General features: G+C 31.8%; 2 protein-coding genes across 4 annotated transcripts; both read left to right on the top strand.

The window, feature by feature from the left end:
- The first annotated feature begins 939 nt into the window (after positions 1-939).
- LOC115695638 (AP2-like ethylene-responsive transcription factor BBM) lies at positions 940-5280 on the top strand. 2 transcript variants are annotated; one of them, XM_030622691.2, is made up of 8 exons: positions 940-1349; positions 1491-1573; positions 1738-1746; positions 1853-1941; positions 2542-2615; positions 2741-2791; positions 3460-3536; positions 4204-5280. In XM_030622691.2, the coding sequence occupies exons 1-8, from the start codon at positions 1204-1206 to the stop codon at positions 4929-4931; spliced, it is 1257 nt and encodes a 418-aa protein (XP_030478551.2). In that variant the 5' UTR covers positions 940-1203; the 3' UTR covers positions 4932-5280. The 2 variants fall into 2 exon arrangements, with proteins under 2 accessions (XP_030478551.2, XP_060972970.1); XM_061116987.1 differs by lacking the exon at positions 1738-1746.
- Positions 5281-11420: 6140 nt separating this feature from the next.
- On the top strand, positions 11421-17504 carry LOC115724433 (histone-lysine N-methyltransferase ASHR3). Of its 2 annotated transcripts, none has more exons than XM_030653717.2 (11): positions 11421-11908; positions 12491-12640; positions 13154-13321; positions 13774-13800; positions 14162-14276; positions 14464-14557; positions 15143-15236; positions 15390-15468; positions 16090-16261; positions 16414-16494; positions 16845-17504. In XM_030653717.2, exons 1-11 carry the CDS (start codon positions 11606-11608, stop codon positions 17074-17076), a joined length of 1515 nt encoding a protein of 504 aa, XP_030509577.2. In that variant the 5' UTR covers positions 11421-11605; the 3' UTR covers positions 17077-17504. The 2 variants fall into 2 exon arrangements, with proteins under 2 accessions (XP_030509577.2, XP_030509578.2); XM_030653718.2 differs by having other exon boundaries at positions 11455-11908; positions 16418-16494; positions 16845-16913.
- The last annotated feature ends 354 nt before the right edge of the window (positions 17505-17858 follow it).

The raw sequence follows: 17858 nt of genomic DNA, 5'->3' as shown, positions 1-17858 counted from the left end.
GAAAAATGCGTAAAAAACTAAGTATCACTTTTTATTTAAGTTTTTTTTGGTAAGTACTTTTTATTTAAGTTTAGTACTTCATAAACATACTATTCTTACAGGTGTATTGTAGCTAAAAGTTTTAAATAATTAAAACAACAACATTTCTAACTAATAAAATAGAACAAAACATCATAAAAATAAATACACTAAACAATCAAGTGTTACAAATTCAACATACAAAAAAATCTAATAAAAATATAATAAATATTTATTATATTTTACAATATTTTTTATTATATAAATAATTTTTTAATATATATATATAAATGTAATTGGATTGGATCGATTTTTAATTGGATTTTGAGATTGACATCCAATAACCGATCCAATCCAATTAGAATCTAACTTTTAGCATCCAATCCAATCCCATTGTAATTGGATATCGAACCTTTGGTAATTGGATTAGATTGGATTGGCTCGGTTCAATTGGATTGGATTGAATGATACCCACCCCTACATACATATATGGTGTCTCCTTGCAGTTGCTCTTACAACGTGCTACATTAAATATCATTTACCACCTTAAAATATCTAATAGCAATATTCAAATAAAACAAAAAAGATGTAAAATCATGAGCAAGATATATGTATATTACTAACAACATTTTTTTTACAATAAACAATAAGATTTATATATAATTACAGCACATAAAAAAAATTAAAAAAAGAAGACAAAGAGGAAGAAGATACTAGTATTGGCCGGAAGAAGTCGGCCATATATATAAATATGTATATATCTTATTACAAAATTAATTAAATTAATTAATTAATAAATTAAAACAAACTATCTTTCTTTCTTATCTTCCACTCTGCCGGCCAATCTTAATCAGTGGTACCCAAAAATATATCTCATTTTCCATTGACAGCCCACACTACACCCCTCAAGTACTACTAATTACTCTTTTTCCAACCCTCAATTTTTTTATTTATTTAATTAATTAATTATTAATTAATCTCTTTAATTCTCTACTCAATTCCATTCTTCTTTAAAACCCTCCTCTTTTGAAGACCAAGTCATCATAATAATTTATATTCTTCAATAAACCAAAAAAGATTATTATAACCTTCATTTCATTATATTTTATAAAATTCATCATCATCATCATCATCTCTTCACTCCAAATTATTAATATTAAGTTCATTATTATTATTTCAATTTCTATGGCGAAGTTATCACAGAAAAATAATAGTGCAAATGTTAATACTAATAATAATGGGACACATGTTCCAAAAGTGAAAAGAACAAGAAGAAGTGTTCCTAGAGATTCTCCTCCTCAACGCAGCTCTATTTATCGAGGTGTCACAAGGTAATTTTTAATTTTTATATTATCATATATACATATATTTTTACATGATTTTATTTCCATTTTATTTTTGTTTTTATAATAAAAAATGAAAAAAATGATTTATGATAATAAAATGGGATATATTTTTTAATTTTAATTAAGGCATCGATGGACTGGACGGTATGAAGCTCATTTGTGGGATAAGAATTGTTGGAATGAATCTCAGAACAAGAAAGGACGTCAAGGTACGTAAATTATTAATTTAATTATAATTAATTAGTTATTATCATATTTAATTTTCTCATAATTAATTCTTAATAATCTAATTGATTTTTATTATTTTTTTCTTTGGTGGGAATTTTCTGGTGGTGATGGATGATGAAATTAATGCCGTACTACCTTCATGCAGTTTATCTTGGTATATATACTTTATTTTTATTATTCAATAAATTAATGGGAGATTTAACTTAATTTATTTTTAATTTTGACTAATAATGTGTTGAATAATTAATTAAAATTTTCAGGTGCATATGATGATGAGGAAGCAGCAGCACATGCATATGATTTAGCAGCATTGAAATATTGGGGTCATGACACCATTCTCAATTTTCCAGTAATTTTTTTTCTTTTTCTTTACTATTTCCCATAAATAAATTCTCAAGTATCTTTAATTATATAAATTTTTAATAAGTACATTATAGAAAATTAATCATATTTTTATATCAATTCTTGGCCTGCAATATGTCTCAAGTAATGACATAAAAAAAAACCATATATAAGTAATTAGGACGTAGTTTTTGAAACCTACTCGAATTAAAAAATTTCTTGTAGCGCTTAATGCTAATTAAGGATGTTTTTTTTATTAAAACATGATCAATTCGACATAAAATTTGAGATGATCAAATAACAAAAAAAATATTATGGCCAGATTAATTAATTAGTTTAGTCAATATTAAGAAATATGGTAATGCAAAATTTATTATAACCAAATTTAACCTAAACAACTTGACTTTGGTTAAGTAGATAACTATTAATTAATTATAACTAACTATTTGATGATAGAAAAAACTATATAAGTGATTAGTTAATAACTACTCTAATTTCTTTACATTAAATATATATATTATTTTTAAAAAAAAAATTGTAATATAGTACATTAATTTATAATCAACAAATAAAATTAAAATTTTTAGTTATTTATTTTCTACTGTAGTTATCAACTTATGAGAAAGAATTGAAGGACATGGAAGGTGTGGCTAGAGAAGAGTATATTGGATCACTTAGAAGGTAATTATAATAATTGATTATACATAATTTTTGGAGCTTGAATATTAGTTAATTATTATATATATGCATATATAAGACATAACTTTGTACATTAATATATATAATTGCTCGTAAAAATCATACAGGAAAAGTAGTGGGTTCTCTCGAGGAGTTTCAAAATATAGAGGTGTTGCAAGGTATTTAATTAATTTTTATATATATAAAAAATAAAAATAAAAAACTTACGGTTTATATATTTTAGAAAAATTTTACAATACACTTTCTTAAAATGGGTGTATCAATGTTCCTTATTTATTTCGGTCTCTAAAAAATACTTAGTTTAATTTTTTTTATAATCGTATATATTATACTTATTTAAGATATTTGGCAAAACTTTAAAAAATTTAAAAAAATTTAGCACATCGAAAACACGTGTGACTTTTTATTTTATACGCGTGTGAAATAGATGGATTAACGTTGAATTTTATATTGTAAATTATTGTGAATTTCTCAAAATTTTATAAAATATCTTAAATAACTATAAAAAAATTTAGACTAAAAAATTTTTATAGATACCAAAACAGTTAGTTGCATCAGTACATCTCATTTTAATTGGATGTATTGTAGAAATACTTTTTTTAAGTTTATAATTACAATAAAAAAAAATTGTTAGGATTAATTGGCATTTACCACAAAAAAACTTTGAAATTTTTTTTTATTGTCTGATATTTAAATTTTTAAGTTATTGGTAGTGGCTTATAAAATATACTCTTTTTTCATTTTCGAATTATGTTTTTAATTATTGGCATATTAATTAATTAATATTCTTAATTTTGGTGATTAATTTCATTGGTTGAAATAATAGACATCATCACAATGGAAGATGGGAAGCTCGAATTGGGCGAGTCTTTGGCAACAAATATCTATATCTTGGTACATATGGTAATTATATATTACACATTTACATCCTCTCTAATTACATTCAAATAATTATCATATAAATATCTTTATGTACGTATAGGCTAAGAATAATGTGAAATGTGTATTTAATTATATAACAAATACATATTTATAAATTTGATAAAAAAATATTAATTCTATAAATAAATTATATTTAACTATGTCATATCCATATATATATGGTTCGATTTAAATAATAGCTAGATATGCCAATATATGTAAATTAATGTAACAACTAACATGTCTCAACAATGCCATGCAACTAATAACGTAATTGGAGATTATCTAATATTATTGCTCAACCAAAAACCAGCTATATAATACTTTTTAAATATTATTATTAAATTAATTATATTAATTATTAGTTACGTGTTGCACAGGAAAGTTATTATATATAAACAATTTATATATAGTATCTATAAAACCTATATATATAGCTTTACTTATATTTTATAGATAGATATCAAGAGAATATCGGTCAGTATATATTTATAGTTAGTTGGCCAAAGTCCCACCAAACCTTATACTGTATTTGTTTAGCCAACCCCATTATATATTAACATAATCATGACTATATATATATAAAAAAAATTACATTTTAATTAACATTAATTAAATTAATTATAATTTAATTATTTTATATTTTCAGCTACACAAGAAGAAGCTGCAACGGCATACGACATGGCAGCAATAGAGTACCGAGGGCTTAATGCAGTCACTAACTTTGACCTTAGCCGATACATCAAATGGTTGAAACCTAACACTACTTCTACTACTACTACTACCACCACTAATGCTACCACTACCACTTATATTAATAATAATAATAATATCAATGGAAACTTAATTAATAGTAGCTTACCAAACCCTAATATTATTAATCACGAGGCTACCACTTTATTAACCCATGATCAAAATGTTCTCATTAGCCAACAACAACAAGATGATCATCAATTAGGGTTAAGTAGTAGTTTCTTCCATGATTTTCAAAACATTTCATGCAATGTTATGGGGGAAACCCTAATCTCGTCCGAACAGATGATTCAGCCTCGTCCGGCTGCCACTGCCACGTCAGCCCTAGGCCTCTTGCTTCAATCATCTAAGTTTAAGGAGATGATGGAGATGACTTCGACGGGTAATGATAATTGCCCGCCTTTGTCTTCGTCTCCTCCAACGTCGTCTCTTTTGTTGCCTGAGTCTGATGATCGTCACGATCATGTACAACTCTCTTGCGCATTTTCTGACGAGATGCAAGCATATTATGAGGATCAACAGTGCCAAGATTCTTCGAGCATAAGCTTTGTGAATGGGGATGATAGCATATTCAGTGAGCTCAACTCGTTCATGCAGCCTATGTTCCCCTGCGATTTCATTTGATTAATTAATTACGTACGATTAGAGCCTCAATAAATGCATGGAGATCGCTTAATTATATTTTTTATAATTATTATTTGTTGTTAATTTATTATTTTCAATTGTTAATATGCAATCGATCAGTTGAGAGATTGACCTAGCTATATTGGCCAAATAATAATATAAGGCCTTAGAGAGAAGGGTATGAGGATTGTTTACAAGTGATAATCATTCTCATATGTTTCACTCTTATGTAGTCATTATTGTGGGAGAGTTTATAGGCTAGCTAACTCAATATTTGGGTCATTTATATTGTTTGTAGATGCATAGAGAAATAAGCAATAATATGATAATTTATTTCTATAATAATAAACAAGTTCTCTCCTTGTGATGATCAATTCAATAAATTAATTCCTTCATTGTAGTTTTCTTTTCTTTATTTATGAATCATTCATATTACATGTACGAAAGAATATACGTAAAGACATGAAAATTAACAAATATAATTAGCAGATTATTGGTAATATATAATTATTATTTATAATTATATGTGTATTAATTAAAAAAAATAAGTACATTTAATATATAATTAATTTCTCATTAACGGAGACATTACAAGAATTATATGTTTTAACGAGGACAAATATTTCGTCAGTGGAGGATGCCTTATTCGTCAATAATGATTATCAACAGTGACGTCACTTCCAATTTAATATTTTATAAGAGTGTGATTGGAATTCCTCAATCACTTTCAATTACACGGTTACAGTGTAATTACATAGTCAGACAAACATGTTAAATTGTGTAATTACCTCCAATTACACACAAATCAAATGACATTGTAACTCTCTAAATGTACCATTATAAGCACTCTAACCTTCTTATTCTAGTTAATTGAAAAAAAAACACACTTTACCAATTTAATTGATTATTTTAATGTAGATGGTAGTACAATAAAGATGAATTCCTAAGATGTTTGTGTTTTTGCATCTCTCATAATATACCAATTGACGTTTTACATAATTGGCAAATTATGAATAATTTATCGTTCAAACAATTTCTTATTACATGTATAAGAAAATATAATTATGCATGTAACAAAATATTTAAAGTTTATTTTTAATACTAAAAATTATTCAAAATTTTCATTGCAAAAAAAAAAGAAACTAATTAAAATTTTAAAAATTTATACGTAATTTTAAATAACTACAACAATTAACATGCTAAAAAAAAAATACTAAAAAACTCTTAGAAAAGGAAGGTAATGTAGACTTGTCTTTTGTTTGTAATGGAACTAATAAAAGCGTTCAACTCTTCAAATGCATCCAGATAAGTCCCTCGGTCCTGACAGGATGAATTCGAAATTTTTTTAGAAATATTGGTCCATTGTTGGCAGTGATGTGATCCATACAGTTAAATATTTATTTGCAACCGAACAAATGCCGGTAGGGCTGAATAATACGAATATTGTGCTAATTCCAAAAAAGAAGAACCCTGAGCAAATGAGTGAGCTGCGCCCCATTTCTCTCTACAATGTCATGGCTAAAGTTATTACTAAGGTTCTTGCTAACAGAATGAAGGGATTACTGTATGAGGTTATCTCCAAGCATCAGAGCGCTTTTATCCCTGGTAGGTTGATTACAGATAATATTATGGTCTCTTTCAAAATTCTACATTATCTTAAGCGGAAGCAAGTGGGCAAGGATGGTTTTATGGCGTTGAAGTTGGATTTGAGTAAGGCTTATGATCGAGTGGATTGGCATTTCTTGTGTGCTATGCTTGCTCGGTTGGGATTCGCTGATAAATGGATTCGTCTTATTTTTGCCTGTTTGTCCTCGGTACAGTACCGGATTGTGAGTAGTGGCCGAACTATGGGGCCTATTGTGCCTAGTAGAGGCCTACGACAAGGAGACCCTATTGTTGGGTTTTATGCCCTAAATAAAACTCTATTTCAATGTAATCCAGATTATTCAATATCAATAAAGTAACAGAAGTATTTTTCATTCATTTGTGTATGTTTTGGTTCACTTAATCAATTGTTTGTCTATTTGATTTATAAATTCATCCAAACCCCTTTCACATACTTGATCATGTTTATTGTGTTGTCAACACAGTGGAAAGTAAACATGACTATGTGAATAAAGGATTCCTAGATTTATCAGAACACTGGGTTTTACTGATATGACAATCTCCAACAAAGTTTACTTGCATTTGGAGAAATGCTATGTTCTTTTCAGAACATTGGTTAAAGTAAAGCTCAGGTTAGATGCATGGAGTATGCATTGGAATGGACCGATATTGAACTTTGAAATAGATTTATAAAACTTACCGTAAATATCTATTCAATTCAATATCACTAAGTTGATCCTAGATCACATGATCGAAATCCTGATATGGTTAGGCTCAATCTCAAGAGTGTTATTCGTGTTCTTTGATTTGTTAGTTAAGCCTACTTTTGGGTCAGGGTGATACGTACATTTTGGGAACACGGTAGTATGATTGAGTGGGAGCGCTAACATAAATATGAAATCTATAGCTTCTATATGGCGAATAGTAAGCAAAGGGTGATTTCCTTCGAGCTTAACCAAACGAAATAAATGATGGAGTACTCATTTCACTTAGTTGAAATATCATTTATACAGGGTTAAGTGTTTTAAGGATAAAATACATTGTAGGGTGTTACGGTAATTAAGTCCCTTTACAGTGTAAATCATCCATATAGAGGATCATTGATCACATTAGGATTATAACAATGGATAACTAATGATGTGTCTATATGGTGGAACATATAGAGCATTCTATATACTGAGAATGCAATTCTAAGTTCTATGTGTGGATTCAACGAAGAATTAATAAGTCAGTGAATTTAAGTAGTAAATTCTAGATCTGCTTATTGGAAGCTCGGATATATAGACCCATGGTCCCCCCATTAGTTGAGATAATATTACTTGTAAGACTCATTTAATTGAATTTAATTAATCAATTATAATTCTCAAGATAGACTGTGTCTATTTGATAATTTATCACTTATTAAGGGCAAAATAGTAAATAGAGATTTTGAAGGGCATATTTATTAATTAGGAAACTTTAATTAGTTTTATTATTAATAAAATAAATGACAATAAATTATTTGATAATTAATTTTAATTATTAAATAATTAGATTTGACATTTATGTGGTTGAACAATGGAATTGGCAGTTTTTGACAAAACATGAAACTATCAATGTAGGAAAAGGAAAGTTGGAAAAGTGGCAAGCCTTGTTTCCACAATGCCTAGGTCGGCCATTATGCTTCCCTTTTCTCATTGATTTTTCAATTTTAAATGTCAATTAATTCAACCATAGCCCTGGGTGGTCTTCTATAAATAGAAGACAAAGGCTTCAATTTTACATACACATTATTCTGACAGAATTTTCTCACTCAAAATTCTCTCTGAGCCGCCACCCTCTCTCTCTCTATTCCTTCACTGTTTCGAAATCTATAAGTGTTAGAGTAGTGCCCACACACATCAAGTAATACCTCAATCATAGTGAGGAAGGCTGTGTAGAATTCAGAAACAACAAAGAAGGACTATCAGGCTCAGATCTTGATTATACTCTGCGACAGAAAGGAATCAAGGGTTAGAGATCTGAGTGGGAGGAGACATATATTCCGCTGCACCCAATGTAAGATTTCTGATACTTTTATGTGTTTAATTTTCCATCGTTTTAGAAGTTCATATTTAGGTTGTTAAATCAACATACTTGTGAGTAGATCTAAGTTCCTGGTAAAATAACTTCCAACACCTATATCTCCTTATCTTTTTTTGGTATGTGCTGAAGCTTTTTCTGCTCTTATTCACAAGTTTGAAGAGAGGAAGTGGCTGTATGGTTGTAAAGTGGCTAATGGAGCGCCTAGTGTCTCTCATATGCTCTTTGCGGATGATAGCTTTTTGTATTGTAAGGCGACCAATGGTGAAATGAATCGGGTTCTTCAGTTGCTTTGGATGTTTGCTACTGCAACGGGACATCGTGTTAATTTTGGGAAGTCTTCTGTCATTTTTAGCACTAATACTTCATCTCATTTGCGGCAGGCCATCTGTGCTACTCTGGGCATCCATGAAGCGACTGAGCACAGTATGTATTTGGGGCTCCCGAGTACTGTTGGCATGAATAAAAATGTCATCTTCGGTTATTTGCGGGACAAAGTTCAGAAGCGGATCCAGTCTTGGGAAAATAAATTTCTATCTCGTGCAGGAAAGGAAGTTCTTGTTAAATCAGTTGTTCAATCTCTTCTGGCCTGTACAATGAATGTGTTTCTCATTCCTGTTGGAATTTGTCAGGACATTGAGCGAGCTATTACCAAGTTCTGGTGGAGGTCAATCAGGAATAAAGGCATACACTGGCTAAGCTGGGACAAGCTCACGAAACACAAGAGCAATGGTGGTATGGGATTTTAAGATTTAAGGGTCTTCAACTTAGCTCTACTAGCTAAGCAAGGGTGGAGGCTTTTGACTTGTGGGAATAGCTTGATGGGGCAAATTTACAAGGCTAGATACTTTTCGTCAGGGTATTTTCTCACATCGACTTTGGGGTGTAATCCGAGTTATATTTGGAGAAGTGTGTTTGAGGCCAAGGCGTTAGTTCGGGCTGGGGTTCGACGATTGGTGGGTGATGGTTCTACCGTTAATATCTTGTCTGAGCCTTGGCTTCCTGATAAGATGAACCCTTACATTGCATCTGTCCATCCGGGCCTTGTGGGAAAGTCGGTCGGCTCTTTAATGAAAGTCGGGCTGGTTGAATGAGATTGGGAAGTATTAGCTGATGTGTTCACTGCTAGAGATCAAGATTTGGTGTGGAAAATTCCGCTAAGTAGTCATATGAGTTATGATTTGTGGTACTGGTTACATGATGCGTCAGGGGTTTTCACTGTTAAGAGTGCATATTCTCTGCTTCAATCAATGAAATCCAACAGAGATATCCCAGATAGCTCTGGGTTCTGGCGGCTCTTGTGGCAGTTACAGCTCCCTCCAAAGGTTCTTAATTTTATGTGGAGAGCTTCTACCAACAGTCTCCCAACTCGGTTTCATCTTTCCATAAAACATGTTCCAATTGCTGCAACATCTCCGTTCTGTCTTGCTGCTCCTGAGACGACTTTGCATGTGCTGGTGCGGTGCTCTTTTGCTCAAAGTTGCTGGAGCAGGGTTCCAATTACTGCTGTGGCGCCTGATGCAATGTTGTTCTCAAGTTGGTTTGAAGCGGGTTTGGCATCGTGGAGTACGGCTGAGGCTGGTATGGTTTGTTGGTCAATTTGGACTCATCGTAACGATTTGGTCTAGAGCTCCAAACACCCTGATGCGGGGGAGGTAGTGGCAATGGCTTAGTTAAATTATGTTGATTGGTTTAATGCTCAAAAGCTTAATGTCACTGATGTAAGCTTAAAAGGGCCCACTGTACTACCTGTGGAGCAATGGACAACACCTGATTTCCCTTTTGTCAAAGTTAATGTGGATGGTGCACTTTTTGCCGACCAAGGGCGGTATGGTCTGGGTTTGATTGCAAGGTCTGCTGCGGGTTGGGTTTTGGGGGCCAGAAGCTTATCTAGAGAAGGTGCTTTGCAACCTCATATTGTTGAAGCCATTGGAATCAAGGAAGCTCGCTCTTGGAGTAAAGCAAATGGATGGTCACATGTTGTTGTTGAGTCGGATTGTTTAAGGGTCATTAGTAATTTGCAAAAGTTCAAAAATATGGCTTCTCCTTATGGCCATATTCTTTATGATTGTATGACTTTGGTTGCTGATTTTGATATTGTTTCTTTTATTTTTGTTAGACGGTATGTTAATAAGGTTGCGTATGCTTTGGCGCGATCTTCTCTTTCTAAGGATGACCGTACTTTTAGCAGAGACTCTTTAATGAAATTCAACCATTATTAAAAAAAAAAAATAAAAGCGTTCAACTCTTCAAGTAGGTGCTGTACTTCCTAGCGAAAAAAAATAACATAAAAGCTTGTACAAGTATAGTGGAACTCCCATCTCAGTCTCACAGTAAAAGGGGTATACAGTAGAACCTCTATTTAAGAATACTCTATTCAAGAATAACCTCTAATTTGTTATAAAAAAATCAAGTCCCAATTTGGGCCAATTATAAATAAGAATAACCTCTAAATTGTAATTAGTTATACATTTTCTAAGTCCCGTATTAACAAAATATACCTCTATATAAGAATAATTACATCTTAATAAAATATATACATGTATTTTGTAAATTTATTTATGTAAAATTAATAATTTTATTTTAAATTCTAATACATGTATGGAATTATATTTACTCTAATATATTTCTATTATGATATATTATTAATGATTATTTATTGTTATTATTGTTATATTGATAATTTTAAGTTTTTTAATTTTTTTTTCTAGTGTAACTCTATTTAGTTATAACCTCCCAATTAGAATATAATTTACTTGGTCCTAAGTGTATTCTTGGATAGAGGTTCTACTTGTATATGTAATTTCACTATTTTTTTTTTTTGTTGTTGACCAGAAAATATTTGACCAAAAAAAAGATAAAAAGAAAAATTCCATTCCCGCCCAAAATTCCCACCATTTCTGAATCTCTCCATGGTTTTAATTTTCCCTCTCTTTCTTCTTCCTGCAAAATTTCCCTTTCTAGGGTTTCCTTAGCTTCCTACTTCACAATCCAACCTACCAACAACCATGCCCGACCTCGGGAATCTTTCATTATCAGCTTCTATCGCCCTTACCCACTGCCCTCCCGATCCCATTTCCTCTCCTTTCTCCAATTCAGTCAAGGCCACTATAGGTATACAGATTGAAGTTGGAGGTCAGGTCACAGATGACGCTGCAATTAAGGCATTGAAGCGAACCAATCGGACCAAGAAAGCTTCCACTGCTAAGGCTTTGCACGACCATGTGAGAGATTGGGTTAGCCGGAAGAAGGAATCTGGTGTTCCCGAGTCTCGTTGTTCCCTGCCTTTTCTTGTTGGCGAGAACAAAATGGTATTTCAATTTTCTTGAATTTTCTATTGTCGCTGAGAAAATTGGGAAAGAGAAGATTTTATAAACTTGATATTTTTTTGGTTGTTTGAAAAATTGGAAAAAGTTTGAGTATTGAAGTTATAATGTTTTATTTTTAATGTAATTATAGTAATACTTTGTTATAAACTTGATTATTTTTTGGATCTTTGGTGTTAATGGAAAAATTGGGAAAATTTGAGTTTATTGAACTTATAATGGTCTTTTGATGTGATTACAGTGATCATTTGTTATAAATTTGATCTATTTTTTATCTTTGGTTTTTGGAAAAATTGGGAAAATTTGATTTTATTGAACTTATAATGGTCTTTTGATGTGATTATAGTGATAATTTATTGATTAATTTAAAGATTTTAGTTGATTTCCAAATCTTTTAAATTCTAGGAATCTTTGTAGGTCTAGGGCTTATATTCTCTTAAAGGCCTACCTTCTTTGAATGATTTTTCTGATGTTTTTGTTTTCCACAATATTGTCACTGTTTTGAACAACTTTGTATACCAGGATTGAGATTGAATATGAATATATATGCTGTTTATTTGATCTCAGGTTGAATGTGTTGTTTGTCATTTTTTTATATACCCTGGAGAGGGGTTAGTGTGCTCAGTTCCTGATTGTCGTGGTTGTTATCACATAAAATGTGTGAAGAAGAACAAGCGAGGAACATATAATGTGAAAAAGTTCAAGTGCCCACGACATGTAAGTTCTTATGACAATGCTTATAATAGTTTTCATTGCTTTCAGGTCTTTTTATCATATCAATCACTGTGCTATGATTCTGTTGTTTATATTTTGTAAGAAGAAACATACATGAGTGCACACAACCAAATGTTTTGATCTCACTGAACACATTTATTCTAAACTGATTCTGATACATTGTTTTGGGCATTCTTGGGCGTCATTTAATTTGCCCAACTGCTTACAAATTATTTTCTTTAGTAGTATCTGTGCAACATGTAAGTTTCATTTTCTTTTCGCTTATCATTGTTTTTTTTTTTCTTTCTGACATGTCTTTATGCATTTATTTTATCTCATGTTTGAATCATGCACAATTCAATGGAAGGAAGAGTTTTTATTATTATTATTATCTTTTAGGAAATATGAGCCTTTGTTCGCCAGTGACTTATGTTGACTGCTCATACCATTACATATATGTTTGTTTTTAAGGAGGCTGAACAAATTTTCATGAAGTTTACTTGTTTTGCTGCATAGGTATGCTTTCTTTGCAAGCTGAAGAAACCAAATTGGCGTTGTGTTAAATGCACAATGGCTTCACACGATAAGTGTGCAGCATGGCCAGACGAAGTCATCTCTTTGAAAGACCAGAAAGGGAAAGCTATTTGTTGGAGGCACCCTGCAGATTGGCGGCTCGGTCGGGAGGTCAATTTCTTCTTTCCTTCCTTTCTTAGTAATGTATTGATTGCTTATTTTTGAAAATATAAATAATATCACTGGAACAAAATCCCATTAATAATGTGTCCCATATACTCTGTAAGTTTGCATTATTTTCCTCTTGATTTGCTTGTCTGAATTTTAATTACCCACATGCACACACACACATATATATATTTTGGGTTAGTAAATTCTATGTTAATTACATTGTGAATTTTATTTTGCATGTCTGTTGTTACATTGGACTTATGTTTGTGATTTTATGATGATGCTACAAATATACAGCTACTTTTTAAGGGATCAAATGCTTTTGAGGTTGACTTTTTTTTTTTCCCTTCATAAGCATGGAGTCCTTAACTTCTTGTTAAAGTTTTATTCTTCGTCTGTATTTTCATTGATTAGGCTGGATGACAGGACTGATTTTTTTGTTGAATGGGCAGAATGCAGCTTCAACAAGCGACATAGAGGTTAGCTTTAGCTAAAGTATGTTAGTTTTACTTTGTGTTATACACAGGATCTAGGTATGTGAATTCTCATCTTGCACATGACAAACCGTGAATTTTAGGGTACTACAAATTTGAGACATTCTCATCTTGTTGTGTTTTTCAAACTATTAAATGCTTCCAAGAGTTGCATCAATATCATTAGCAAAGAGAATTTAGTGATATAAACTTTGTTCTTATGGCTAAGTTCGCATCATTTCAAAATAATTTATTTTCTTAAAGCTAAGAAAAAAAATGACTTTTCAATTTTTAGTGGTGTTTATGTGCAAGAAAAGTTACTTAGAAATGACTGCTCATACCACTTCATTTATCTTTGACATTTTAGGAGGTGTTTTGTCGCTTGCCTCTGCCTTACATTGATGAGGAGTTCAAAATTGACTGTACATGGAAAGACACTGATTATAAGATGGAGCCGCCCCCTTTCATGCACATTAGGCGTAGTATCCTGTTTTTTTGTATCTGTTGCTATCCATTGCATTTAGTATCAATCATTTGGTGAATTTGTTGAATATCAGAAGTATATACTGCACATGTCAAATAATTTTTAAAGTGTCATTTACTGGTTAAAGTATTGATACATGGTTCATGGTAAATATTAGAATGGGAATCATCCTTAATGTGAGTTAGACATTTACCTTGTGAAGAAGAAGCGTGATGATGCTGATGATGGCACTGGATGCACAAGTTGCAGCTCTGAATGCTCTCAGAGTTGTGTTTGCAGGTGATTTTTGAATCATTTTTTTGGGGCAGTCATTATGTTTCAGTTAATTAATATGTGAGTGACTCTCAATGTAGCTAATAAATTTTGTTTGGCTAGCTAACTGCTCTTCTTAAATTAAATGCTTCGTATTGTTGAAACGTGTTGCTATTTGAGTATGTCTTTGTGTGCTCACCAATGAAGCCTTTTGAAGCAAGTTTATAATGCATAGAATGTGTAAAAATAATTAGCTTTTTGGTGCATGTAGTTCTTTCTTATGTAGAAAGTTCAGTATTGTTTATGTTTGTGTCATAATGGAAATCAATCTCGGCTATGTATTAGCCACAGATTTTTAGCCTAACATTTATTACGCGCTTAAATGTTACAATGAACTTCTCTTCTGTCCAGTTGTTTCTGTCTCAAATTTTACTGGTATGCTGGTTAGGTGAAGTTTGTACTATATGATAAGTAAATGTATTGTTCATCCTCTAAGATTGTGCCATACAATGGAAATTTGAAACTACTCAGTGAACAAGTATCATGTATATTCCAGATACTTGGTTGTTTCAATTCTGAGTTATAACTTGTAACACATGTAATCATCTATAGAGTTCAATGCATAAGTTGCTCAAAGGCTTGTCGCTGCTCGGGAAATTGCACAAACAGGCCTTTTCGTAAGGAAAAGAAGATCAAACTTGTTAAGGTGATTGTTAATTCTACCACTTAACAATCTAGAGAGACTTTAATGCTTTAGTGATTTTTCATTTTCTTTTTTGGTTTCTTTTGTATGTTGTGAGAGATAGGTTCTAAATTATACTTTTGCGAGCTATTAGGTTAACAAGTAATTTCTTGACAGACTGAACATTGTGGTTGGGGAGTAGAGGCAGCGGAATCTATTAACAAAGATGAATTTGTTATTGAATATATTGGTGAAGGTAATGGTGTTTTATTTGTTGCCTTGCTTGTCATACTTTATAATGAAGCGTACTACTCATTTTCCCATTTCACTCTTTTTTAAGATCAACATATTGTCTTAAGAAAGTTTTCTTATAAAGTTGTGCCCTTTAGATTATATGTTGATTACTACCTGGCCAATTTAACACCCTCTTGAGTATAAAAAGCTACATTTGTCACAAACTTTAAATCTCTAACTCGAAAATTTGAATTCTTAATATCAATTAGGATTATAAATATTTTTATCATATAGTTTATTGCATGTATGGAAGTGCTCAATGGCTTTATGCTGGGGTGTTTATGGGATATCCAGGGTCTTTGGGGCTTCCTTTACTTTCTGGGGTTAGTGGTCTCTTCAAACCTGGACCTCCTCTTGTGAGGAGAGGTGTGACACCACTAGGCTATGCTTACGATCACCTCAAGTATGAAAAACTGCAGTCTTAATTTCATTTTTTTTATTACATTGAAGATTTATCTTATCTGGCAATTGAAATTCTTGGATGTTTGCTTATATTATTTTTGATTGTTTGGTTGTAATTATTGTTATTATTACAATTTACAAGCTATTAGCTCTTTCTAAGGTTAGATCTTTGGCGTTTCAGTTATTGATGATGCTTTGTGTGAACAAAGGCTGTGGAACATGAAAGACAAAGGCGTGCATAATTTCTATATGTGTGAAATTAGAAAAGACTTCACAATAGATGCAACTTTTAAAGGGAACTTATCTAGATTTCTAAACCACAGTTGTAATCCCAACTGTATTCTGGAAAAGTGGTTAGTACAATCTGATGATGGGCCTTTGATGTCTTTTGGTTACTGGAATAACTTGTTTAATTCATTGTTCTGGAAGTAGTGGAAGAAATCCTGTTTTAGTAACAAACTCAAATTTCTCATTAAAAATGCGATTTGACTACTATTTTATTCAGGCAGGTTGATGGGGAAACACGCGTGGGTGTATTTGCTGCTCGATTGATAAAAGTTGGAGAGCCATTGACATATGATTACAGGTACAGTGGAGTCTTTACAAAGTTGATAATTCATGATTGTATGACTGCTATCTTGGAATGGAACCACATACTTTCCATCTCACCATTGGTGAACTTCACTGAAATCTAGTCAGTGACGTCTTTTAGTAATAAGGAACAGCATTAGTATTGTCATTTTTGCCTCTTCCTATAATTATATCCACAGAAAACAAACACATGCTAAACTGTTTCCTGGGACATTTCTTTTGCATTTGAATTTTCATTTGGCTTTTTCTAATTTAAGTTTTGGAATGGAAAAACATCTGTAGTCATAAAACTACCTTTGCTATTGAAGCTAAGGAGAATGTCTTTTAATTATTTTACTTGTGCAGATTTGTGCAATTTGGACCTGAGGTGAGGTGCCACTGTGGTGCTACCAATTGCCAAGGCTATCTTGGAACCAAAAAGAAAATAGATAAGGTTGAATTATTAAAAAGACAAGGCAGGCGAGCAAAGATATCACCAAACCCCCTTATCTTCAGGGATGTCCTCAGTGACTGGGGTTTGAAGCGCAAGAGATCTTCAATGCCTTTCATAGAAGCTACTGTAAGTACTACTGTATAGTTTGCATCCACAATTTAATTCTTTCGGGGCTTATCAATTTTATATTAATCATTGCGGGAGAAATGAAAACAAAAGAAAAGAATTAGGAATAAAATGCTGGCTCGGGTAGTTGTCTATCCCATTGAGCTTTAGCTTTGTTTGAAGTCTAGTTTTCATGTAGCATCATACCATATTGTAATAATGCATTCTCTTCTATTCCTTTTGATAGGCCCTTAAAAATTGTAATAGAACTAGTAAATTGACCTGTATCTTAGTCTCCCATCTGGCATGGCCATTTTCATGTATTGAATACACCAAAAGACAGCACATGCTAGCAAGTTTTCACATTGATTTTCTGCAATTCATTTGCAATTTGTTGTAATTTTAGAACTACTGTAACCATAAGGAATAATGATATACAAGAACTACGCAGTTTATTGCTTTGGTTACCCTACCTTTCTTTTTCGTTGTTTCTTTTCCGTTATGTCTAATTTCCCATTGATCTTGAGGTGATAAAAATTGTTTGACTGTCTGCATGAAAATGAAACTATGATTGGACGATGTTTTTGTTTGCATCAGCATACGAGTTCCCTCAAAAGTTTCATGCACACTTTCTTAAGAAGCAGCATTGTGATCAGTCATCACTGTTTTTTCATTAGTTTAAGAATTGCCATGTACTTTTTAGGTTGGTATTGTTTCAAATTTTAACGATTACAGAGTGCTAGGATTTGTATTATTGATGATTTGATTCTATTCTTTGATAACTGAATTGGTTCAAAGGTAGTAAGCTTCTCATTCAATAC

This window comes from Cannabis sativa, chromosome 6 (assembly GCF_029168945.1).
Source record: "Cannabis sativa cultivar Pink pepper isolate KNU-18-1 chromosome 6, ASM2916894v1, whole genome shotgun sequence".
In the NCBI taxonomy this organism is placed as follows: Eukaryota; Viridiplantae; Streptophyta; class Magnoliopsida; order Rosales; family Cannabaceae; genus Cannabis; species Cannabis sativa.
This window is presented reverse-complemented; position numbering and strand designations above follow the sequence as displayed.